Below are 27,721 nucleotides of genomic sequence, written 5' to 3' on the forward strand. Positions count from 1 at the left end.
AGCTTATGTTGATCACGTGCTCGCACAGCGACGCGTGGATTGGGTGAATCCGCGGGTGAGGTCACGCGGGGTTTCGGGGGGAGGGGGGGGCGTTGCCGTGGTTACCAGAATCTGCGTCTGTGGAGCGGCGGCGGTAAGAGCGGACGGCTGCCTCTGCTGCCTTCTAATATTTAGAATTAACAACAATAACAACGATACTAACAACAACAATAATAGCGACAGGTAGAGTCGATTCCCACTGCATTCGCCTTAATCTAAGCGCTTTGTTTATCCGTGTGTTTTTGGCGTGCAAGGAACGCGAAGGCCGTCCGTGAAATGCGGCATTGAACGCAGGCCCAGCGACGCATTTAGAATCGGAATCTTTTTATTTTATCATCATTTACACAGTTTGGTAGCGATCGACTTAGAATTGTTGAGGGGAAAGGAAGGCGATGCACTGCAGCAACACGGGCGTCGTCACTCGCCGAGTCGCCCCCTAAGAGGCTGAGGTGAGTGCTGAGCACCGATATGGCTCAACGCGCGGTACAATTTGTTGTTGTTGTTACGCAATCGCCGAACAATTTGTTGACTCGAATTGTTGTTGTTGTTATACTACGAAACATTGTTAGCATAACCCACCATACTCTTTAATTTTCTGTTTGAAGCTTTCGTGACTGCAGGGATTCATAGTCTTGGTTCGTGCGGTAAAGTCACGTAGAAGTGAAATAAAATAATAAAAATGTATACATTCTCACGACGTTTCGACTGCAACACAAGCAATCATCATCAAGTATGAAAACCACAGCAAGAATTTTTTTTTCACATTTTCTTGCTGTGGGTTTCACACCTGATGATGATTGCCTGTGTTGCAATCGAAACGTCGTGAGCATTTTATTGTTGTATTTGTTATAATTTTATTTTATTATTATTTCCCTTCTACGTGACTTTACCGAAAGAAGCAAGAATACGACCATACTCTCTCTGTCCATCGCTGAATCGAGGGCCACTTCCACGCCGCTCAGTCGTAGCAGCAATCAACCCACGTGGACTTTAAAAGGGACGTGGGAGCTCCCCCTCCATCGATTTCACGTGCGCCTCGGAAGCGAACGCGCTCGTTTCTACGTCTGAATATTGTGAAATCGCATCGTACTCTTTGCTTCTTTCGGTAAAGTCACGTAGGTATAAAATAAAATACACAATCGCAACACAAGCCTCACATCATCAGGTGGGAGCGCCCACCTGATGACTGACGCTTGTGTTGCGCCCGAAACGTCGTGATTTATTTTATACCTACGTGACTTTGCCGAAAAAAACAAAGAGTATGGATTCCTATAGTCACGAAAGCTTCAAATCAAGATTATATCGAATCGTCTTCATCATTGTCTCTCGCGGTCGAGTCGCATCTGAAATACGTTCAGCGCCCCCGTCCCCGCAGCAGGTCACTTCACGTGGACGTCCTCGACCGCGCGTTCCCCTCCATCCTTTAGCTGCCATTCCGTACCACCCGGCCAGCATCATCATCATCCTTTGTAAATGGCGGCGTGTCCTGCCCAAACACCCACTTTTATCTACATTAAACGTGACATTTTTAACTCGCGTATGTTTTCAAGCTAATCGTGTACGTCCTTTACTCCCACACCTGATATAGGAAGGTCACCTCCGCCGGCTATCCCTTCACGGTCGATAAAATTCGTAACACTTAGTCGGCAGTAGAGGTCAGTTATTGGAGGCTGATTCCTGCCGTGGGAATGTGAAATTTATCATCAGAGCCGTCAGTGGAGACCATTCATTGCACCCGACTGAGCAACAGGAGGCATTCTGATTGACCATTTAACCAGGAAGTTTAACTGGGTATTAATATTACTATGTTGCGTTTAACACAATGTGGCGGGGAGGAGCGGATACGCATTGGTTGGCGCACTGCCCTATGATCCCGACACCTGAGTCGGATTGCAGGTGAAGGCTGATGTCACGAGCGAGTGATATTCGAACCTGGCCTGGCCTCCAATCCCACCACCTCCACGACGAAGTATGGTCAAACAATCCCCCCATGGCCCTAATACAGCGTAAGGAGGCATTCATTCAGTAGTGGATTGACGAAAAGGTTGTAAGTGTGCTAAATATAATTATATTGCAGGTATTCCTTTTTTGTTTGAACCTTTATTTCGCGGTCATTTTCAGTTATTTTATTTATTCTCAAAGCGTTTTGTCCTTTTGTTTAGCAAGTCACTTATTACAAAGACATCGGTGAATGTGCTTTGGAGACCTGTGTTGTGAATGCGTTTCACCCAGTAGTAAAACTATACAAACACAATTTAATGTGAGTTTATAGTGTGCTGCCATTGCATGGTATTTAACATAAACACGTACCCAGGTATGCATCAGTGTCAATAATTATAATTTTTTGTCAGTGGAATACAGTATATTATGCCAAATATCCCTCTGAAGTGGTAGGAAGCGAGGGCACCTTGAGAAAACCCGGGCATACTGGGGAATACATACTAAAAGATCTGCTATAGATAGGTCTATGACTTATTTGCTATACTGTAATCTCTAGGTTGTCTTGTAGCCATGCAAATGCAGGTGGGTTTTTATGCAGCTGATGATCTCTATGTGGTCGACCAACTCTGCTTCCAAATGCAGGATTACACATAGCGTCCATCATGGCTACCACACCTGCTTCTTATATCAATGTATAAGTGCAGTACTAGGATAGGAATTACTCAATGATATGACGTGTGTGCAGGCTAAAGGATTTAACTTTCTCCACTTTAGAAGCATGCGTTTAGAGTATTTGGCTGCTATACATTTGCACATGATAAGCCACTTCGTTGAGCGATCATGTGTGGTCAGGTCGCTTCTGAAAAATATCTGAGTGGGCCTTACCTGGTAAAATGAATAAATACAACTTAATGGAGATTATTCAGTGCATATATCAAAGCACTAGGCTGTTAAATTTGATCATTGTGCCATAATTTAGGTAGCTGAGGATCAACATGTGAAACAGCTGGGTGCACTTGGGCACACCTGGTGTCGCAGATATGTGAACTGGAGCAGACGGCACTGTCTCCCTGCACTGGACTGGCTTGACAGCCTGAAAAGAAAAGCACTGTACAGTATTACACGTGTGAGATACATTGCTTGTCCACGAATATGTGGGAAAGCCGGCTTAATGTTCTCCTAAACTCCCTTGCACTGACCCATATCCTGCCACTGATTCGCTGCCTCATGCCCCCTCCACAAGGATGGCTAATGTACAAATGTCTCCGATCACTGCACAGATGAGATGAGCATTAACTCACTCGTGTAAATGAGTGTTAACAGACTCCATAACTAAAGAGCCGAAGCTGCTTAAAGTGCTGGTCACCTTGCCTGATTTTTTTTTAAATAAAGCAATGGACAGCAGACCAGATGCTGCTGTTGACATAAATTGTGCTGACGTTTAGTGCCCCTGAATGTTGTTTGAGCAGTTAAGTGGCATTTGCTTTCAGGACCACAGTTCTCAGAACAGCGTGGCCAGAGACGCATTTCAATTACATGAGAACTAAGTGCCTCATTTAACCAAGAAAAGTAAATAATTTAAGTATTATTTATGAAAGCAAAATTACCAGTATACTGTATGGGTTTCAGATGTTAAAAATGTGTACTATTATTATTTTAAAAGTGGAATACAGTATATTATGCATGTATATTTCTCCATCCAGTTTTTAGAAAATATCTACCAATGTCACTGTTCACTCCCCTTCTGATACGTATTTTGTTACTTTCCTCACAGCCTCGGTGTAGCTCTTCCATCCTTGTAAATGGTTTTATCATGACTGAAGAGCTTAATAAAGAAGGCAGCAAAGGTGGGCTCAACATACATGTGAGTAATTTTTTTTTATATTGACTGTTAAGAAAAAGTAAGTGAGCTTGGGCACAACCCATCGCTAGAAGGGATGATGGATGATGGACTGGATTGACGATGGATTGACGATGGAGTGGTAGCCAAAGGTGGTGTTCTGCTGAGTTGGATCAATGAGATCCGCTCATGTGGAAGAGCTAAGTAGATTGTTGCATCACAAGACCGTGAGGGATTGCAAGAACTTGGGGTGGCCTTCATTGTGCAGTGGCTTCATAATGGCTGATAATAATTCTCATGTATTGTTATTGTGCATGTATTTCATTTATGTTTTGATACATAGTGAGTCGAACATGTTTATTGATATTTTCTCGAAAGCATTTGCTTTTGTTTTCATTGAAGTCAATGCTTTATTCGACATTGCCAATACGGTATATTTTTTTAATATGCGTTCTATTAAAGCTGTATTTTTCGTAAAAATATTTCTCATAATCAATATAATAAGGTGGTTATGCTGTAGGGCTGCATTTTTCAAAATAAGCTTGCTGATTGTGGGAAAAAGGACTGCCATGCACAAGCAGAGCATTTGACATACCTCACTTATTTTTTTCTTTAAATGCTTCAAGTATAGTGGTTCTCAGCTCTGCTCCCTTAATCATAAGTGCTTTAAGCAGAAGTTGTTTTTGTGCTACTATGTGAAAAAAGCTATGGCCTTTTGCATTTTTTTATTTGTTTTAAGTATTTACAGAAATGTTTCCATTACTTACACATGGTACTTGATATATATAAAAAAAAATCTGCTCTTTGCCTTATTAGGTACTGTTCATGAGCATATATTATGCTCAGCAAGTAACACAAGAGCTCAATTGAAACTATGTTTCCCTCACTTTATGCGGTAGATGTGTTTCAAGGAAAGGCACAAAAAGCGAAACCTCACGAGACAGCTGCCTGCTGAATAGCACGTACACACAATGATTTCCCTCGTCCGACCACATCTGTGGACATCTGTGAGGAAGAGCTTCATAGATCGTCGGATTATTACATTCTAAATAAAGATTCTGACATAGCCGCATATGAGTGAATTCAAACCACATACAGGCATACCACTTACAGTGCTCCGGGTGCGTTCTTGGTAAATGGAGCGCGATACGAAACAGCGCTATAGGAGGCCATTATAACATGGTTCCAATGGAGATGCGTTACCGACAGCATTTGGTCGGAGCTTGCATAAGATTAACCACCGTCTGTCGTAAACACGCGTTCCGCGAGAAGCTACAACTAACCAATGAGCTTACTCGATCGATGGACCACAAATTAATTGATGCAGCGATTAATCCTCAATGAATCGATACTCTAGTGTGGCTGTCGGATCTACTACGAGCCTAATCGATACAATGGACATCTTGATTCTGGTTCCACAAGACCATATATGCCTACTCTCTTTCATATATGAGCTGAACTGCGAAGGAGTTTCCCTCCAGGACAAAGAGTGTCATAACGAAACAGCGTTATAAGAGGCAGGGATATCAGAGGCAGCGACATAAGAGGTATGTCTGTAGAGCAGATTTTGGGTATAAATAGGTTTGCCGCATATACGCGAAATCGCACAAACCGAATCCGCATATAGTGAGGGAAATCTCTAAAAATTTAAACCCAATATCTTTAACCACATCGACTATTTTTTTTCGCATGCACACACGTATACACAAGATAAAAAAAACCCCCACCATCCTCCAGTGCTTTCATCATAGGCTGCTGTGTGGACAATTCGGAGCTCTCCTGAGAAATGGCAGCCGTGTTGCCTTTAACGAACATGTCAATTGTTTCTTCCCCGTTTTATTGAATGTGCGATGGTGCCGCATTCACCCTCATCGTGACGTTTGTGATGCAGATGTCACCCTGCTGCAGCAAAAGCAACCGGACGGGGCCAGGTATTAGCCAGAACATCCTGGGTACTGGGACAGTATCAATGCCACGCAAGCACCCACGAAAAAATGGCTGGAGCTGGCCACTGCACCTACAGCAGATTACCGCGTGGTTGGCCATCACCTATTTTGTGACTGTCGGCTTTGGAGCTTGCTTCCCGTTAATGCGGAGTCACTGGCAGCCATTGGCCTACATTGTATCCTTTGCAAAGATGAAAGTACGGCACATGTATCTTCACAGCATTTATGGAATTTATATTAGTGGTGTTTAGTATTCTCTTGTAACCAGACATTTTTGGCATGGGGATGCTGTTTTAGACTTGGTGTCCAAAATGTGAGCCATTTATATATTTAGCTTTAAAAATTGAAGACTTAATGATGAGCTTTTGTCAGTCTGCAGTGTAATAACTGCCTTCCTGTGTAAATGCAAAGTTGCCATGCTGAACCAGGCTTATAAATAAAAATATGCAAGGTATGACATTACATGTCTTGAAATGCTGTCACATTTGGATATGTATATTTCAAAATTGTATTATATCGTTGACATGGTGCAGAATGTGTGTTCATGTTTTTATTAACTAAAATTGCTTGTTATTTTCAAATGGGAGGCTGATGTAGAATTAATCCTACGAGTGTTGGAAAATGTATTTTATCTTGACTTAAAGCTTTCGTGACTGCGGGAAGTCATATTCTTGGGTCTTTCGGTAAAGTCACGTAGATAGGTTCAAATAAAATAAAATAAACATTTTTAGATAGGTTCAAATAAAATCAACAAAAATAACAAGTTTTTGTTATTTTATTTTATTTGTACCTATCTAACAAAAAACTTTTTTTATGTTATTTTATTTGAACCTATCTACGTGACTTTACCGAAAGACCCAAGAATATGAATGTGTTTTATATTAACGATCCCCTGTTAACGCAGAGTGTTGCACCTTAACTTGGTCTTCACCCTCAGGTCACATCGTTGGTACTTGCCATTCACGTGCTGATGCATATATTGGCAGTGTCTATTGACCCAGCAGATGATAATGTGCGCAGCAAAATCTTCAGTGAACCAGTGCCAATGTTTGACCGCAGCGTGCGAGCTCACGTTATCGAGAACAACTACTGTGTGCTTTGCAGAACCGAAGTGTGAGTATGGGTGAAATGTCACGAGTTATTTTTCCCGCAAGCACCATAAATGTAGTCCATGCCAATTTGAAAAGGTCAAATGCATTCTCTGCCTTAATTGTGCATTCATAAAATTGACCTTTGGGTGGCTCCGGGTGCTAGTCACCATGTCAGAACACTGAACCTGCACCGTTTTGATCTTTGGATTCAGATCCAGGCAATATGTGGTAAAACCTGAGTTCTGAAGTGTTGTGAGTTGATGGTCTAAACCCAGTTACCAATGACGACATAAAATCCATCAAGTATTTTTTTTCATTACAGATATTTTCCAAATGAATTTTGTAACAAAAAGTAATGATATACCTGTAAAATACCTGTAATGAAAAAATACTTTTATGTAAATATCCATTCACTGCTACAAACTCCCTCAAAGTTGTGAACGTGATAAGATACATCACCTATAATGGATAGTCAATTGAAGACACCTGAGAAGTAGCTTCATGATATAGTCTTCCACAAGCCATCTTCTTACATAGGGTGATGCCCTGCTTTCTTCGAGAGCTACACATTAACATATCTTCATCTCATTACAATGACATCAAAAGCTCAATTGGAATAACATTGTCATTACAAATTAAACAAACTATAATATTTCCATGTGCTTGATCTTTGATCCACCCATCAATTGGTACAATACAATATTGTGTGATCATGTCTAAATTATCCTGGTTATAATCACAGGGGTGGAGACTTTTTCTATCATAGAGGGAGAGTTTACAGTAATTGTGGAGGAATATGATTCTTAGCCTCTGGGAAGCAAACGTGTTTCAAGAGTAGAGCAGCTTAAGTTACCCAGCTAACATTTAGACTCGAGAATCACTACACGTTAAAGGTAATTATCATATATGTTCCAACAACATAACATGAAGATGAAGACATTGACTAAATATATGAAAAATGAACCAACTGCTAAATCTGTATCATTAGACCTCCTTTGCCAGTACCAAAATATAATAATAGGGTTTTTCCCCTTTTTCTGGCAACAAAACTGAAACCTTTTACAGGGAATCATGTGTGCATTAACTACAATACTTGTGGTCAAAATGCAAACAAAAAACACACTGATTATATGTGCATTGTCCTTGAAACTGATTGGTCCACACCAGAGACGGCTTTCTTTTGAGCCTCGTCTCATTGCATTGTCTTTGAGCTGTACGCCTTTTGGCGTCCTCTGGTCTAGCACCAATTGAGACGAAGCTCAAAAGAAAGCCGTCTCTGGTGTGGACCAATCAGTTTCAAGGACAATGCATATATTATCAGTTTTTTATTGCATTTTGACCACAAGTATTGTGGTTAATGCACACATGATTCCTTGTGAAAAGGTTTCAGTTTTGTTGCCAGAAAAAGGGGGAAACCCCCTATTATTATTATGCTAAATCTGTGTAATTGAAACACCTTCTAATGTAATCCATTACAACATTGTAATAAATAATACAGGTTTTGTGGGTTTAGATCACGTAAATTTACGGATGATATTGGTTGCGAAAGCCTACATGTTGTTAAACATTTAATGGATTACTTTTATGTTAAAGTATGTAAAAGTTTGAGACGAGAGGATGTGTTTAATAGAGTGAGGAATGGGAGAGGCGCACATCTGTTAGAGTTTACACCCAGAAAAGACATGGAAATTATACATTTAAAATAATCAGGAATGGACGAAATGGATGTGGAGGAGCAAAATGCTAAAATTATAAACAAAAAATATTTATTCTGATGGTCATATCCCAGATATTCAATAAATGCAACACCGGAAGCAATAACAGGGTGGTGAGATGCAAGTTGTAATTTAAAATCGTTAAAGCGAGGGCAAAACAAATTTATTACACATTTACAGAGCACGGCCCGTAGGGCTTAAAATGTCAAATGGCCAGCAACAAACAGCACTTTCAAAGTTGTAATGGATTAGAGTGAACTCGTTTCTTGAATTAAGCAAAGTTATATGAGCTTGGGAAAATAGAGGATGGGGAGGGTATTTTACAGTCGATCGGTGTGAGGAAAGAAGAAGTAATACTTTTGACCTGCAGTATGGCGGGTTAACGCAGTATGGACGAGATGAAACAGTTTGGTAGGTCAAGTCCTCAACATTGGTCTAGCAATCAATGAGTGAAGTTCACAGGGACTATAACCATGGTGATAGCGATAGAAGAGAGATAAGTAGGTAACTTCATTCTCCCGTGGAAGACCATTGTAACACACACATTTTTGGCAACATTACTAGACAAAAGTTGCTCTGTTTAAATTTAGCTTAATGTGGGCAAGTAGTGTTTTGGCAGAATTACTCTCCAGGGGCCTGAGCACTGAACAACTTGCGCAATTTTATAAATTGCGTAAGCCAAAACTTGTCCGAACTCTGATTCCATGTGGGATTCAGGCAAGGGGAACCGTGTAAATTCTGTGAGAACTCGGGCGCAGCCGAGAACACCATTAAGTTCTCCATTACTCACGTCCACACAAACACACAGACACAAATACGCACGCACGCAGCTGCACTCACAAATACACACAGAAACACACAAACACATGCGAGCAAAATTGCACACATCCACTCCCCACACAGAAACGCACTGCCAAAACTAGACAAAGAAATATCCCCAATATAACATTTTAACAGACTGTTACCAAGCACCTATTAAAGCCGGCACGGCATATGACACATACATATATACAAAAACACTCTCACACCACACATGAAGACATTCCCATGCAAAGTAACACACTCGATAACTGAACATGAAATAAATTCACACATCACACCCACATTACTTTTAAAAACAGTACAGGTGTCTCTCACTCACTTTATGTGGGGTCAGTTTGTGTGATTGCACGTATATAGGCAGCTAACCTATTTCTACCCAAAATTCACTATATGCGGTTTGAATTCACTCACATGCGGCTATGTGATCACACATGGAACATCATTGTGTGTGTAATGTTTGCACTATTTGGCAGGCCGGTCACATGTGGTTTCACTTTGTGTGTCCTTTTCTTGGAATGCATCTACCGCGTAAAGCAAGGATAACCCGTAATTACAAATATATAACTTATCTCAGCCACAGGACTGGCTGAGGTAAGTTGATGATGTCAGAGTGGCCAAGTTGTACGGGGACTTTACTGCAGCTATGTTGCATCAGGATTGTTTTCCTGGCAGCTGATTGGCTCCTGTAGCAGGAGTGGTGACGTAATCTCTGGCAACCACTGACCCGCCCAGCATTGCTATCTCGTTTGGACACGCAGAAATACTCTGCGTGTTCACCTGTGTAGTTTCGGAGCCTTGACACCAATCGCTCTCTAGCAGACAAATATTTTCCTTCTTCAAACCCTTATTTGCCATCATAACGGATGCAGTGCTGTTTTAGGTAGTTAGGTGTATTTAGATGAACATAAAAGTAAATAACCTATGTTACATATTTTCTCCTTTGGCTCATTGAGTAATTAAATTACTGTTTTGTAATGCTGGCTACATTTCAGTCATTTTTTTTATTAGACAGGCACATGTCGTATTAGGTTAATCTGTGTTCTAAATAACACTTTTTTAATCCATTATCTAATACAATGTTTTTGTCCCTACATTTTAACACTGGGGCAATTGTGCAATTATTAACACACTATTCTCTGATGAGTTAATTTCCGAGCGACGGCGAACAGTGGCGAGTGATAACTGAACCAGACCTGGGCCCCTTGCTTGAGCAACCCACATTAACCAGTGTGGAGAAGTATAGTCAATGAAACCCCATGACCGACACAGTGTGGGGAGGCCTTCATCCATTCCTTAGAATGACATAAAAGCCATCATTTATTCTTTATTTTATTAGTATAGCTGTCATTGAACATTGCATTTCATGGTTTATTTGTTTAGAAGAGCCGCAAAATCCAGGCACATGCATGAGGCTGATTGTGCAGAAATCATTACTCAGTTGTGTGTGCTTAACATTATCTGCAGCAGATGCTGTATTAGTAATAGGTTTGACAGGGTTGTGCAAGCTAGTGAACCACTGCCATTTAATTAACTTTTCGGCTTGTTGTATTGCCAGGTCAACCCAGGGTGTTATTGGTAGGTTTGTTTAATATGATAGTGGACATATGAGGTTTACGTCTGCGTGCTGCATGTATCCACACTATTTTACTTTGTTGCTCATATGTTTAGGGCACCTGATGGTGTTATCTTCTCTGTTGTAATCTCCACACAGCCATCTTTGATATTCATTTATTAAGCTTACATCAGTTTTGATGTCACCTTCAGCTCTTGGGGAAAAAATGCATACAGATACAGGTTACTGATATTTCTGCCGAAAAGTTTTTTTATATAATGTTTTCATGTAAATAGCTGCCCTCTTATAACAATTTCCGTATGTTCAGTGAAGTTTTTGTACTTAATTTTTGTTTGTTATTATTTAATTGGGGGCCCAACATTGCAGGCCCCTTTGTTAAGTTCTGCAATCATTTCCTTAGGTTGTTATCATAACTGTCTTAAGATGGTTAATCTTTTCCATTTTTTATGCCAATTTCTCCAATCCAATTTCAGAAAATAAATTCTTAACTTGCTGTCAATAGCCTTCATGTAATCTCGGTGTAGCTGTTCCATATTTATGAACTAAGATAATTGTTGGAAAGACAATTAGAAAACACAGCACTATGTATGCCTAGACCAATTATTAAAGATGAAACAGGATTAAAATGAATAAATATGCAAATAATTTGGAGTGCTTTCAGGAAAACTGAATTTATTAATGAAAAGCAAGATCTGTGTTCCTCAAGAAGACGTTTTTCAATCGAGTGCCTATTACCTGCTGTGACACAGAAAACAAAAGATAAAAAAGGTTACGTGAAGAAGCATGGCAAGATGCGTGCTTTGAATGACACTAAGAGGTAGATAAATACTTGCGTCAGGGAAGAAACAAATGAGAAATTCTTAACAAAGCAAGCATTTCATGTAAAGATGCATGGTGGCCACTACCATAGCCACTGGATAGTCTTATTTGGGTGTTGCTAGCATTGACAAGATGTATTCACCATAATCAATGCAAGCTGTTTTAAGTTACCTAAAACTGTGTTTTTTATTGAGTGGTTTCTTTTTTAGGTTTGTAAAGCGTTGTCTTTTGTTTCTTTTAGGGCATCCAAATCAAAACATTGCATTTCATGCAATAAATGTGTTGCTCGTTTCGACCATCATTGCCACTGGCTCAACAACTGTGTGGGCAGGAGGAACTACTGGTGAGTGAGTAGGCAGCATCAGATATACTATGAGACCTCCTTTACCAGTGGCAAAATATAGTAATAGGTTTCTACCCTTTCAACTGGTACAAAAACTGACACCTTTATACAAAGCACCAGATATGTTCCGCATCGCCCACATGCATTTATTGTGTGTGACTTAACGCATGGCCGGCACACAACCATTTTACAATCCTGTCCAAAGAATGCCATCGAGTGCTGCTCATTCAAACCAATTATCAGTTTCGATGGTTGGTTCTTAACCTGGGGTGCACGCTGCACCCGCTGTGGGTGCGAGATGCCCTTTCTGGGGGTGCACGACACGGCCAGATTTGTTTAGAAGGTCAATCATCGAAACACAAATTAAGCACGGGCATGTAAGTGCAACTACTTTGTTTCATCAAACCCCTATGTATTTCCATTCTACATTTTTGTAACGATTAGGAAGCAAAGCGGGTGCACGACTGCAGTAAAGGTTAAGAACCACTGGCTTATATTTTAATCTTAAACTTTTCTGCAAGCCTAGAGAAACGTGGGTTGTTAACAGCGAGGTAATTTTAACTTCTGATGATGTCCCTTCCCGACGGAGCACGTGCATGGCTGTGGATAGGGTATCGAGCAGAATATGACGTGATTTATGAATGTAAGGTTGCATTGATGCTTGCACTCAATATACATGCCATTGAATTATGTGTGTGAATCGATTATTATACATGCAAATTATATGCTAATTAAAACATCTAGTTAATTGGGCAAACAATTGTACAAGACGATATAAAGGAGACAGGGAAAATAAGACAAAACAATATAATCTTTACCCCGAATCATAATCATTGCTTATAATGGGGTCGGTGTGGGGGTACGAGTGGTTAAATGTAAAACGTGTTTTAATCATCATTGGCCTTTAAAAAGCTATGTATGTATTGCAATTTTTAAGTAGTGAGTTGTTCCTTGGAATAAGAATATATGAAGCCACACATTGTGGCAATATAATAACAATAGGTCTTGGGGGAAAAAAATCACTGTTGGAAAAATGATTCACTGTGGACTTTGCTTTACTACATATTGATTTGTTTGTCCCGCTTGCATGGATGTCACATGCACCATTTACTGATTATGGCATGTTAGCAACACTAGCTCATAGTGCACACAGAAATGCATCTTCTAATGTGTAGAAAACATTCAAGAAATATATATCCGACTGCTGGTCCCCAATGTGCTGTGAGCATGGTAAGTTGATTTGCTTTTCTGTCCTGTTCCAGGTTCTTTTTTGGCACGATGATATCTGCTGTGATTGGGCTCTGCATTATCTTGGCCAGTATAATGTATGTGTTTATCCAGTACTTCATCAATCCAGGAGCTCTTCGGGATCATCCTGCATTCTCAGGTTTGTTTTCACCGTCACATCTATTGGCATATTGAGCCTCGTGTTCAACAGAGGGCAAATGCCTCCTGACTTTAAAAAAAAAAGTCACTGAGCTGACGTTCCAGCAATTAAATGTGATTGACACATCACAGTTGTCAACAAGCTTAGATATGATGTATAAGTTTAAAGTACGATACATCATGAGGTCCCAGGATGGAGCCAACCATGTATTCTTGTGTAGTAACTTTTCGTTATTACGTTATAACGTTATTAAGTGTGTTGTTAAAAAAGGATCATGTACAGTTGAGCCATTTGGAAATTAACAAAATGTATCTTTTTTTCTTTTTCAGAATTGAGTGGTCCAAATGAATGGCTGGTGTTCCTGCCATCTGCTCCTTTGCGCATGAGTGGCATTAGTTTTATCATCTTTGTTGGGGTGACAATGTGTTTTGATGCAATTTGCTGTATATTGATAATGCAGCTGCTTTGCAACCACTTTTACCTATGTAAGTAATACACCCTAGCAGTTTACTGCATACCCTTAAGGTCAAGTGTGTTCAAGCTATAGATAACCAGTATTTACAAGACTTGCCCATAAATGAATTAGGAGTAAAACTATTTGAGTAAAACTGTGTCTATTATTATATATGTTTTTAAGACAAGCGAATAATTTAATACAGTCAAACCTATTTCTGGTTCTTTCGGTAAAGTCACGTAGAAGGGAAATAATAAAATAATATTAATATAAAACAATAAAAATTCTCACGACGTTTCGACTGCAACACAAGCAATCATCATCAAGTGTGAAAATATATTATTTAATAATATTATTGATATTATTTTATTATTTCCCTTCTACGTGACTTTACCGAAAGAACCAAGAATATGAATCCCTGCAGTCACGAAAGCTTAAAATCAACAGTCAGACCTCTTTCGTCACCAATTTTTCCTTTCCCGAAATTAATTGTTCGCGATATATATTTGTATACCAGTTTAACTTTCGCACCTTTTTCCTTGGACCATTCACGGTTTGGCAGCATCTCATCATGGGGGCGGGGCACTGTCGTAGAGCAGTGGATTGGCCCGTGCGCTACAAAATGCTGAAGCTTTTACTCTTCCATTGCCTTTTGTGCTTTTTCTTCTGATTTGTGGGTAGGGTTTTACTTCGATCATGGGGACTAAGCGTCAAGCGAGAGGAGGAACTGAGAGCAAGAGTAAAAAGGCAGAAAAAAGTGATAAGCTTAGCTCAAAAAGTACAATTGTTGGATAGACGTGCTATCGCGTGTGTGCTCTTGGCTGCCGTTACATGATAAACGAGTCAACAGTCAAATGTATTGAGAAAAACGAGAGGGCAATTATGGAAAGTGTAGCGGCAAAAGTAGTAGCATCACACCCCCATCGTTCAAGGTCAATAAAGCTTCCAAATTAACAGTATAATTGATTACGTGTTTTGTAGCGTGTTATCTATTCGAATGTGTACAATTTAATTAAGTGGATGCTATTTATGTGTACAGTACAGGATTAATGTTACGAAACGTTTTCTCCCCAATGTTTAGTCGGACACGGCAACCTAACCCCATTTTCTCCCATATAGCCATAGCATCTACATTCGCGAATTCTACTTTCACGCAGATTTTCAAGAACCTAACTCTTGCAGATGTGAAGGCCTTACCGTACTCATTTCCTTGGATAGTTGCTGCCAAAATTACACTAGAGGGCAGTGTTCACACACACAACCTAGATTCAAGAAATTCAGTAGTGTTCATTGTTTTTTTTATAATGGACTAAGCTTTAATAGCGCAGTGCTCCTCCCTTATAAGTACCATCTTCATCATTGATACATGAAGTCTACTGGCAGTGTGCAATATATTTATTGCAACTGTAAATGTACTATCGTAGTTATTTTTTTAATCTATACACGGAAATGCACACATGCCAGCTGTCACTAAGGGAGAATGTATGCTTTTACTGTGAAATGAGAAGTCGGTTAGGTCAAGAGATTGCAATGACCGATAGTATGGGATTTCAGCTGGGACACGATGTGAATTGACCTCTGATGAACTGCATAAATGTGGAGTGCCTCCTGCTGAGCATCCATTGATGTCTGCAGTGACAATACCATGCAGTATGTTATTCGCCATCCTCAGCCAAAGAACTGTACGAGTACATTTAATGTATTGGCATGCATAGTATGCCACTGGATAACTTGTTAAACTAATGAGACTTGTAAGTTAAATATACATTTCAGCGGTGCTGAGACTGAGCTCATTCGCTCAGCATTGCGTGTGACACCTCACTGGCCGTTGTGTACGGCAGTCTACCACAGGATAACCACATATGACTACATTGTGCTGAAACGCAATGAAAAGGAACGTCAGAAGAGAATCGTGGAAGAAAGGGCGGCCAAGGCTCAACAGACCAATTCTCATGGCATTGAGGTAACCCAGTATTTCCTTTCAAATTATACCAAATTGCACATGTGCCCAACTGGCTTACCATTTGCATAGGAGACAAACGTAATTGAATTATTACAGTGTCTACAAAAAGACTGATGAATATGGTTGCAGTGTTGGATTGGCGTTAATGCTAAACGCATCCTTTCTGCATTGGAATAAACTCTTGATAGTCATACCAGGCGAACGGTGATGAGCTCTACACACTGATAGACTTGTTTTTACATGGATTGGTACAAGTAATGCGATGCAAAGCAAGACACATTTTTCAGTCTTAATTTGTACTGTTCCGCTTGTATATATTTTTTTCTCTGTCTTTCAGCTCGTATATTTGCCTATGATTTGAATGACTAATGCATGATTCGATGCATCTTTCGTGAATATAAGAATCTATTTTAATCACTAAATCAATCTATCGTTAGATATGCCCACATGCCTGGGTGGCTGTTTTATTTTGTTTTACTTTAACTAATCAACCGTTGTCAAAAATGGGTTAAACAAACATTTAGCATTTGTGAATTAAAACACAAAGGACCCCACCCAGCATGACCTCATTGTTTAATATGTAGCATCGATACACGTGAAATCAATACAGCTTTGACATTTTCCCAGTGTTGGATTGTCAACCAACACTGGGTAAAACAACATGTGCATTGTCGTTCTCTTCTAGCATGTGCACCTTTAGCATGTGCACCTGTTGTTCTCTTTTAGCCCCGCCCCCCCCCCAATACGTTCCATTCATTGACTACCACATTCAGATAAGCCCCTCCCCCCTTAACTTGTATTTAAGAACTTGTATCTTGGAATTTCTGCCTCACTTGATACAGTAAATCTAGCTGTGACGGTCCCACCTGATGACGGAGACTTGTGTTGCCTCCGAAACGTCTCGTGATTTATTATATTATTTCTATTATTACTTTTATTAATTTAAATTAAATTTTTTACCTACATGACTTTACCGAAAAAACCTAAGAGTATGAATCCTTGCAGTCACGAAAGCTTGAAATCTAGAATTTCATGTAGACTCTGTGATCGAGTGACAATATTGTTTGCTTCCGAAAGCAAAACAACAGATACACACATTGGCTGCTTGCCAGGTATCTTGCCCCTTAGCCAGAGAAGATGATCAGCACTCGTGTTACTTCACCTAACTGCTGCCTATCTAGTTATTTGATAGACCTTATTTTTAGTCACTGTTAGCACTTAAGAGAAACACTGTACAACCGTTTACTTCTGCAGTGTGCTGTCACCATGGCACACGTTGGACTGACTCACCCGCACTTTTTTTTGGGGAATTTAAATGAGCGTGGTGAGAAATTTGGGCAGTATTATTATGGCGCAGCTTCAATGGCACAATGGATGCCTTCTCCGAGTATGACACCTGTTTTTGGTCACGCGTAGAAAAACAGTATTATGGCACCAGAATATTTTAAAATGAGAAGATAATTCGATTGAACTTGATCAAACCTTTAGGCAAGCATGCTAATTCTGCAGGCCAAGCAGCCTGATTGCCTCATGTTCCAGGCTCGTTAATATGTTTTTAATTGTCCTGTGCACGCACGTTAAAGTGTGGCATGTACACATACACGTTTTTTTTATATCATTGCTGTGCATGAAATATGTCAATAAAACTAAATATCAGCAAAAATACTATGCATGTAGTATATGGCACATTGCACAAATAAGAGGCTTCCTTGATGGTAAAATGAAAAAAGACCAATAACCTTTTCCCCCAAATTTATTTATAGTTTTTTTTACATATATAAAGCATTTCCAAAGCATTGCGTTTCCAAATAATAAATAAATAGACCAAGTAACATTTAAAAAATGTGGAGGGCCCATCTACATAACCAGTGTACAACGACGGAAGCAACAAAGACGAGTCAAACAGCAGGCTGGAGCTCGTTTCTAAGGGAATAGTTTTGTTTATTTACTTGGCTGGCAAATGATAGACATGTCCAAGGTCAACAAAAATATATTCATGATGTTAGTTTAAAATTGGCTTTTATTGTTTCACGTGGGTGGGGGGGGTCATGTTAGGAGGGATATGGTGCCAATAAAGAAGGCATCGGACAGTTTTAAATACATTTACTGTGAATTTTTTCATAAACCTTTTAGAGTCAAGATGCATTTTTGGTTACATATGGATTGCAACACTTTCCTAGGTGTGCTTTGAATAAACTCCTAAAAATAAACAAGTACTGAAAGCATTGCTTTTTGTTGCTTAGCGACAGTCATAACTGTTACATTTGCACGAAATTTGGTTGTGTTTGGACAACTGCTGATGATGATTATGTGGTCGTTATTTCTGATGAATGCTTTGTTCAGCTGGGATTGATCAGTTATTGTTGTTTTGTGTGGCTAAGTGCTGTCCAGCTCACATTTCACACAACCGTTGCTTAACATTGAGTCCGTAAACACGGCCACACAAACAGGGTTTAATGTTGCTCAGATTACCACACTGTAATATGATTAAACAGCCCGTTCAAACAGCTGTTAGACGTAACCATTTTGTAAAAAATATAATCTTGTTATGTAGTGCACACCAGGTATTTCCTACACATGTGTGAATTAAAATCTTCAATCATTCTGACTATTAAAAGTTTTGCCCCCAAGAGCCTTTGAAAATAATCATGTAAGAAAACAAATTAAAAGACAGTGTGATATAATTGACACTTAGAATGACAATAACACTGAATAGTATATAATACTGCTGAGTGAAAAACATTGGTTGATTCTTGTTTTGAAAGGAATATATGTTTTAAATTTGGCTGGAAAGCTCTTTCAATTTGATGTTCATTTTCCGTGTTTCAGAATGCTAATCGTGGTGCCCCAATTGCAATCAATATGGACTTTCCAAAGCAGCTGGTTCAAGGACAAAAGCAAGTATTTGTGGAAATCTAGTTTGTTTTTCATGACATGGATCACAAATTAAGTCATTCACAAAGAAAATGGAACAAAAACTGAGTAGTATGCAAATAAGCATAATAGATGCATGCTTGGAATTATGATTAGAGACAAGAGGAACACATGTATTATACAACGGATGCAGATTGACTAACTATGAAAAATAAGTGGGGCTGGGTAAGATACGGTGTGAGAAAGGATGATAACTGATTGGCAGGAATAATGATGGAGTGGCAGCCGAGGGATGGAACGCATCGAGAGTATGCCCGCTCAGGAAATAGAGTAATGAAATAAGCGCGTGTGCAGGTCCTCGATGGATTGTTGCATCTCGGTATTATGGGAGATGGTGGCAGTGCGGGGAGGCCTTTAACCCACAGTTGATTGATCATAGCTGATGATGATTGCAGTTTGTGAAAATAATTTTTATGTAACACTTTTTCATGGGGCTCAAAACATTATGTATAGCCCAGACCAATGGGATTGAGTGGCAAAGTGGATTTTATTTTTCGATTTAAAGCTTTCGTGACTGCAGGGATTCATCTTCTTGGTTATTTTGGTAAAATCACGTAGAAGGGAAGTAATAAAATAATAAAAACACTACCAAGCTTGGTAGTGTCTCATTCTTCACCTGAAGACGGCTGCTTGCGTTGTAGCTGAAACGTCGTGAGAATTATTTTATTTTATTATGTTTTATTTTTATTATTTTATTACTTCCCTTCTACATGACTTTACCGAAAGAACCAAGAAAGTGGATTTTGGTAAGTTTTCTTGTGTTTCGTATTTGTACAATCATGTCAGGAAATATTAAAAGGGCCAAAATTAACAATGGTCTTCGGAAACGTTTTTTGTCCACTCTGGGTATCTCTCCAAGAAAGCTGATCTACACGTTTTGCCATGGAGATACGCAGAAGGGATATTACAAGGTTCCACCTGATAGCATTCACCCATTGATCTTCCACAAGCACTGAGCTGTTCGTTGTTTCTGGAGAAAAATTGATAATATTGCAGTGTTCAGATATTGAGAACATAAATTTGATCCACGTAAGAAGTAGCTTTATCTTGGGTTATATAAGACATTTTATTTTGCCAGCCCCAGCAATAACCACTCCTGTTTCATAATCCACAGCATATGCATGGAATGTCAGTGGCAGCATTTGTTATGATCACCAACAACAATTTATTCACGGACATAAAGCCACAGAGGCACCAATGTAAAACTTCTCAAATAAAGCGAGATCTGTGTGGGGTTGCTATGGAGATGCGATCAGGATTATGTTGAGGCTGCCGGTCCTGCGTGATCATAACGCATACACAGGAGTGCTGGCCGGGCGCGTGTTGCTTGATTCCCGAATTCGGACATGCTGTGCAAGGGAACAGCTGCTCCGTGTGGAGGCAAAAGCGACGGTATGGGTTACACTGAAAAGCACGCCATCGTGGGCCTGGGTAAGCTGCAGAAATTGTAGTGTCATGAGCTAAAAATGGATGTGCTCCGAGGGAGAGGGGTGGACACGGCCAAACTGTCACTGTGCAGTGATTTCAACCATATTGCTTCAATATTCACTTAGATACGTAAAAGTCATGCGTTGGTTATGTTGAGCGCAGTGTTTGTAAAATCTGACATGCCAAATGTCAGGACAGCTATGAATTGCCAAAGTGCTATCGTACTCTTTGGCTTCTTAACTATTTTGGAAGCTCGTGTACTACACAGGGAATGAGATAATGTAATTCTTGCAAGCAGGATTGCATTTTTCTTAGACAATGTGTTGTGTAAACATTTATACCGAATAATTAATCTTGCAAGCTGCTACCAATAGTTGATGTTACAAGTTTTGGTAGTTTTTTTACAATACTGACCTTTTTTATGCCTTTGCTGTCTGTTGAAACATAACTTAACTGCTGCATGTCTATGAAATGCATGAAGGATTCTTAAGTCTAACAAATAGATCACTAATAAAATAAATCTGGGAAATGTGTCCGTAATTATAATACATTTAGCAGCAGGGCCTTCAAGAGTGATTATATAGTGACAGATCCAAAAAGCAATTTTGTGCAGACCAAAGTGGTGTTTGGGCAATATTGTACAGTATGATGCTTAATCAAATCCTTACCAAAATATACACTGACGCAGATTACCGATGGGCACTAAAATTATTTTCCTCAAAATGTCTTGAGACTCTTCTAATAAAAACTGCAATGACCGCAGCACATTGATCACATATGGATGACAGTTTTGTTTGCTTTTCAAAGATATGATATGCAATTAAAAACTCAATAATTATCACCATCAGCCATTTGTCATTCCACTGCTGCGTAAAGTTTAGTATTCTATAATCAAATTGATTTGGTCAATACCACTTGATGTATAGAATATGGTGACATTGATAAAAAAAAAACATTACATTTGTGCATCATACTATTAAAAGCTTCGAGCATTTTAAACTCACACTCCTCGTTTGTGGCTCAGTGGCAGAGCGAGTGGCTCGCAATCACAAGGTTGTGAGTTAAATTCTAGGTTGGACGTTGATAGCCCATCTTCCCTCTGGGGTTAATAAAATCAGTATCACTATTTTAGGGAGATCAACAGTGGTTGTAGACCCCCCCCCCCCCACCATAGGAATGTCCCACAACTGTAGACATGAGATGACCATTACCTTCAATGCCCATTTGAGCAGGAAATCACGTGATGTGTTTTGACCTCATTGTTAATGTACAGGATTATGACAATGGTGGCTCATAATGATTTGACTGCAATGAAAAAACCCAGCGGTAATGTTTTATCATGCGAATTAAAATATGTTCTTCAATGTTGTACTTGTTTTAATTCAGCTTATGCGTATATACCTGCCCATAAAGTTACTATTGCATTTGAATTAAACATTACAGATTAGCAGGTGGGCAGAGCAGTATAAATCAGATTTTGACTTAAATCTTTCGTGACTGCAGGAACTCATATTCTTTGTTCTTTCGGTAAAGTCACGTAGATATAAAAAAAATATTTTTATTTTTTTTAGCTTTTATTATTTTAACATTTTTTATGTACATTTTACATTTTAATCTTTTTCATTTTATCATTTTTAGATTTTTTAGTTTTTCTATCTACGTGACTTTAACGAAATAACCAAGAATAGTATAAATCAGAGTTTGCACACTATGGGAATTTTATTTCATGAATTTAATTCCTTGTGCCAGTTTCATGAACTAATTAGTTTTTTCTTCTTTCTGGCAAGTGCACCATGTACTGTTATATAAGTAGCACATGTCCAATTCTAAACAGACTGAAACGAAACTCCGGAGTAAATGATGCATAGTGTGACATTTTGCACAAGTTGGAGCCTTGTTCTTCGCGAACATATATTCAAGCTTATAATCATAAGTCAGTGATAATAATGAAAGTCTCATCGTACAAAGTATTGAAGCTTTATTGAATAGTGCTAATGATGAACATAGTTCGCAGTTATATAAAATGTACTATGATATGGCAGAGGCTTAGCAGTGTCTGTGATATTAGCCTGTGCTGAGTGTGCTCAGGACGTAATACATTGTCCTCTGTCCGTAATGGTGCAAACTGCTGCTGAGCTGCATTAAATTAAGCACATTTATTTTTTGCCAAAGCAAGGAAACATGCCTATTAAGGTGTTTCTTAGCTGGCTGTTGCTCATTGGATGAATGCACCAAAATAGCCATCGACTGAACAGTTTTAAATGCTTTAATGTAACTAAGTAAATTCCGTTATTTTTTGCCATGTAATTTTCCAGCGTATTTAGAAGTTAAATGTATAATAAAAAAAAACTGTGCTGTCATGTATGCACTTACACTCAATGATACTAAGTTGGGATGAATGAAGAACTGTTTATTTCATTTTTCAGAGAAGCTTCTAAGGCAAGAACGGATGAGAGTAGCAAACATCTGGCTCTGCCACCTGCCCAAGCGTCTGCCCAGACCTCCTGTCACGTGGTAACAGCACCAAGCTTTTTTTGTTTTGTTGTGATGCATCACACACGCGTTGCTATTTTCATGTATGTTGCAAGTGATTTTCAAAGTCGTATTGCATTCGTTTTTTCCATACCCTCCCTGGAAAAGGAATTTTAAAAATGCCTGTACTGTATTTACTGACATGTCAATGACAGTATTGTACGAAGTTTTTTGGAAAAGATTTGCATGGCTTGTGTGCTTGAGTATTTTGGAGTAAATGGGACCTTTGTGTTGTGTATTTTATATGGTGATGTAGTTTGTCAGAATTGCTACACTATGATCCCAATTGTTCGGTTATGAGTGATGATCGTGCATAATAGCAGTGGAGGTTGATATCTGGAACGTCCTGTTGGTTTACTCGGCCTAAAAATGAGTACCTTGTGCAATGTGTCAGCATTATCAGTCAGTAAATGTGGCTGGGTTAGGTCCTGCTCCTACCAGCATTTGCTCCAACATTTGACAAGCATAACTTGACATTTGTATTTTTGTATACTTTAGGTTCACGAAAATAGGAAGAGTACCATAAGTATCTCATCCAAAAGCTCATTGGATAAACAGCGAGAAATTTTCAACAAAGGTACTTAATTTAATAAAATAATTTCATACGTTCACAATACACACCAAATCTGTTTCTGAGAATCAGTTATTTTACAATGAATGATTTTTCCTTACCCAGCTACCGCTGAACAATGCTGTTGTCACACCCCGACTCAACAATTGCAATTCTCTCCTCTCCATTCTCATCTCCAGACAACCTAAATGCAATTACTCGCACCCATAAACAAGACTACGTCATCTTAATTCCTTCCACTGGCTCCCACATCAATGCCAGATCAATTGCAAGATTGCACTTACCGTCTTCAAGCTTCTCCATGTACCCACCCCCTGGCTAACTCTCTCCACTCTCATCTTAATCTACTCTCCACAAATTCTCCACCCCAGCAACTGAGGCTTTCTGTCAAAGCCCCGAGCGTCCAACCTTTGCTCAGAGGGAGGTCACTCATTCTTTGCTACGCCCACAGTCTGAAACTCACTTCCCCTACCATCTGTGCTGTCAACTTCCTACCCTTGTTAAATTTCAGGCTCAAGATGTTCCTTTTTTCTCTGCCTATGACTGACTGCCTCTGTCTCTTCGTTATGTAAATGACCACTATTTCTTTACAGTGTCTTGAAATGTTGTTGCTTTTAGTTGTTATATAAATCCAAATTGTATTGATTTTTTTTATTTTAATCATTAAATTGTTAATGCAAGCCAATTAACAAGAAGAGAGACTGAATTTTGCCAATCTTTCTATTCCTGATTTCAAGAAGACATCCTCAAGGTGACTTGTATTTCTGAGGTTCAGAAACCACAAGATTTGTCCAATTGTTACACTGCCGCAACACAAAAACTGTGTGTATTTTACTTATAGTGCCGGGCTATGTATGGTATTATCCACTGGTGGCGCAGTAAACAGCACGTCATGTTACATATGCGGCAGCCTGCGTTGTGATTTCCGGTTATAGCTAACATCAGTGGCAAGTGATAGTTCTGGACCCCATTCACCAACCCACATTCGTCAGCATGGTGAAGTATCGTCAAAAACCTCTGGAGCCTACGCCGTGCCTTTTCACACACCCATTACTCATCGTCTTAAATGCACACGCCCATCACTCTTGGAACTCATTTAAGGTTGTGAAATTAATTAAAGCCAGCCACCTGGTCATGTGACCTCAAACTGCACTGCCGGCCTATATTAACTTGTGATGTTTATTTATTTCAGGTTCATCTGCAGCTGCTCATGAGGGAAATTCAGAAGCCCCTTCCTACTTTTCCTACCATCATGGTGCGCCTGTTAGCCTTCGAGTCAAGGGTAGTTTAACAGCATGCAGAAGCTTAAGACAAGGCAGTTTGACTTAATTTTTTTGCTTCTAGAAAGAAAGAGGAATGTCTTCTAAAATGTTCGATTTTGATTGCTATCCAGGTCATGTAGCAAGCAATTTGCTGGAACAAGCCAGGCTGACTTCAAACATTGCATACAGAACTGGGAGTTTTTCAGAAACCCTGTGTGAGTGCTAGCAGCCCGAAGATGAAAAGAATCAAAGAGGGGTGGGATTGAAAACACAATTCAGACTCCACTGTTCTCAGCAAGGCAAGAGGAGATAAGCGTTTGACTGTGTTAACTACTGACAACAGTCTACTAGTAAAGAGTGCTTACCTCCAACACTACCAAGTCATTGGATGATATTCGGCTGCATAATATTGGAGCAGGAATTGATGTTAACTGATCTGTTTGTGCTCGAGTCTGCTGCCGACGTTGAAACTCATTTAAAGTCCCGTGTAACTGCCAGTGCAAGTGAGAGACTTGTGGATAATTTTACGTGGCAGGGAAGGTAAGGTGCAGGGTCTTGCAAATGATAAGGAAAGAGAAGACTTTGGAAGTCCAGCAAATGTGAAATGTATGCACGTAAACAATATTCCGGACAACGCGGTACGATAATGAGGCCAGCGCGCAATTGTCACCGCCACCGTTTGCTTAGCAAAAAAAAAATCTACGGAGCAAAGTGTACAGCATGAACTGAAAATGGCATCAATGATAAGAGTGTTTGTGCAAGCGACATAAATCAACCGTGCATTATAGTTCCTGCAAGATGGTGTGGTGGACTTGTGTCGTTTCAATGAAGATGACTGCTCTTCACAGGGGAAAACTATAAGTTCGCTCTCCTTCGTCACTCCCAATATGAGCAAAGGAAATTGTCCAGGGTCTCTTCTGACAAGTGTATGTGCCACTGTGGTTATGTGGCCTGGCACAAGCGTCATGGTGACGTCACCGCCACTTAGTGGCGAATGGCGGTTGTGGTTATGTGGACAAAGGGACCATATGCACTGATGCAACTGTTCAGGTCGCAGGGTGGATTTTTAGGTGAGATAAAACTCAATTCAATATTTGCAATTAAGAAGACAATGGAAAGAAGTTCATCAACTGAATCGTAATTTAAAGACACTTCGGGGAAAAGCTATTTCAAGCTGGATGCTGGCCATTCATTAAATCACTTACTCAGACACTTGATATACAGACATCTTCCAAGCTTCAAATGGACTTTGGCTCTTCCGCTGAGAAATTATGCTTAAACATACTCATAGTTAAAAGTCTCACTGCTCATAGTTGGTACAAACTGTTGCAATTATTCCTAATGTTTTCCTTTTAGATACATAGTTGAAAATAATATAAAGTGTCAATTGTTACAATTCAGCAATTTTATAATACTGCACTATACATTTTTAGGAGAATCGTGATAACATAAAAAGGTACGGTACAGGGATTTGTCTTTACCTTGCATAACCATTTTTTTTAAGCTTGGATAAATAATACTTTATGCGCACTTGGGGCACAGTTTATATGCCTTGCAAATATTGTTAATTGCATCTCCTTCAAACTAAAAAGTGCAAGTCTCACCACTTGGTTTACCGTAATCATTAGTGGCTTAGATTCAAACCCAGGAGCTCAGCAGTGACAGCTTATAGAATTAAAATATATATTAAAATAATTTTGAATTGATAGTGGTGTAGAAAAAAAAACACCCTACCAATCATGGACAGCAGATGGAGTGTGTGAACACATGATTTTTAGTCTGACGGTACGTCGTTGGGATTTCTATACTGGGACAGAGGCAGATTGAAACAGACAATAAAAATATAATTTTAAAATTGTATAGAGGGACAAGGAGATATACATAGAGATCAATTCAGACCGGTTACTTTAAATTTAGGCTTTTCCAAACTCCAGGCCTCGAGTTCTCAAACACATGAAGTCATATGCTGCATGCATCTGAGGTGGGGAGTGTTGATTGTAATAAAGATAGGATCTTGTTTTTATTCAGTGTTCTCCGTAAGGGTTTTCACATTGGGGAAAAGATCAATGACCATTGTTCAACCCAAAGTGTATTCATTTCACCATATAACTGCCAGGTGAAACATTTTAAAATATACCTCCCAGCGGTAATTATCAGGATTCTACCGTATTGCGCTGCATTTAACACACTTTTTATTTAAAAGTTTAAAAAAATACATACAAAATGCAATTCACCAATCACGATGTGCCTTTGACTTCAGATGTGGGAGATGCCCACTTTTGTGTCAGCTGCCTTAAAAAGGTGTGAAGAACCAAATAACTTACACTGTCAGTCTATGCAATTGTATATGCTGTACTGTGAAGAAAATACATACTTAAAGCACTTTCATTGAGGACTGCAATTTATTTAGTTGACTGCTGATATATGGAAAATACATTTCAAATCTGTTAAATGAATGTGCCAAATTATTCTTGATTTCTTTTTAGATTTTGAGGTTGTATAAGGATGCACTGATGACTTTGTGATGCTGTGTGAGCATTGAGTCATTGTTTCCAATAATGTAATTATTTCTACGTTGCATTTGAAGAGAATTTGCACTTTAAAATAATTAAATGGCTTTTTTTTTACACGAGACATTTTCCACGTTGAAAACATTCTTATAGCTTATGCATTCCAAAATAAAATGATTTGCTATGTCATTGTAATTCTATATATGTATATCAAATGCGTTGATTAACATTTTTTACGCAATCAACAGGGTGTAATAGGTTACCACTCAAGAGTACATGATCATGGTTTGTATTTGTGCATCTGAAAACAGTCACCAATGAGAACTTGTTACCTTGCTATGTTGTTTGAAGTAAACTAATGGTAACATTTCAGCTTGTGTGAAATCACTTCCAAACACACCATTGTAGATATGCACATAGATCATGATGAACTTAACTACACACATTAGATTTTGATTTAAAGCTTTCGTGACTGCAGGGATTAATATTCTTGGTTCTTTCAGGTAAAGTCACGTAGAAGGGAAATAATAAAATACTAAAAAATATTAAAC

At 39.2% G+C, this 27,721-nt stretch overlaps 1 protein-coding gene across 2 annotated transcripts; it reads left to right on the forward strand.

Annotated features, from left to right (window-relative positions):
* The first annotated feature begins 104 nt into the window (after window positions 1-104).
* On the forward strand, window positions 105-27,721 carry LOC133350834 (probable palmitoyltransferase ZDHHC11B). Of its 2 annotated transcripts, XM_061565607.1 has the most exons (14): window positions 105-133; window positions 294-488; window positions 3,755-3,844; window positions 5,712-5,942; window positions 6,704-6,879; window positions 12,028-12,129; window positions 13,392-13,516; window positions 13,846-14,001; window positions 15,812-15,933; window positions 18,763-18,830; window positions 22,722-22,809; window positions 23,326-23,404; window positions 24,591-24,653; window positions 24,792-27,721. In XM_061565607.1, the coding sequence occupies exons 3-14, from the start codon at window positions 3,794-3,796 to the stop codon at window positions 24,884-24,886; spliced, it is 1,356 nt and encodes a 451-aa protein (XP_061421591.1). In that variant the 5' UTR covers window positions 105-133; window positions 294-488; window positions 3,755-3,793; the 3' UTR covers window positions 24,887-27,721. The 2 variants fall into 2 exon arrangements, with proteins under 2 accessions (XP_061421591.1, XP_061421590.1); XM_061565606.1 differs by having other exon boundaries at window positions 112-488.

This window comes from Lethenteron reissneri, chromosome 35 (genome assembly GCF_015708825.2).
Source record: "Lethenteron reissneri isolate LAM-NWPU_2019-01 chromosome 35, ASM1570882v1, whole genome shotgun sequence".
Taxonomy (NCBI): Eukaryota; Metazoa; Chordata; class Hyperoartia; order Petromyzontiformes; family Petromyzontidae; genus Lethenteron; species Lethenteron reissneri.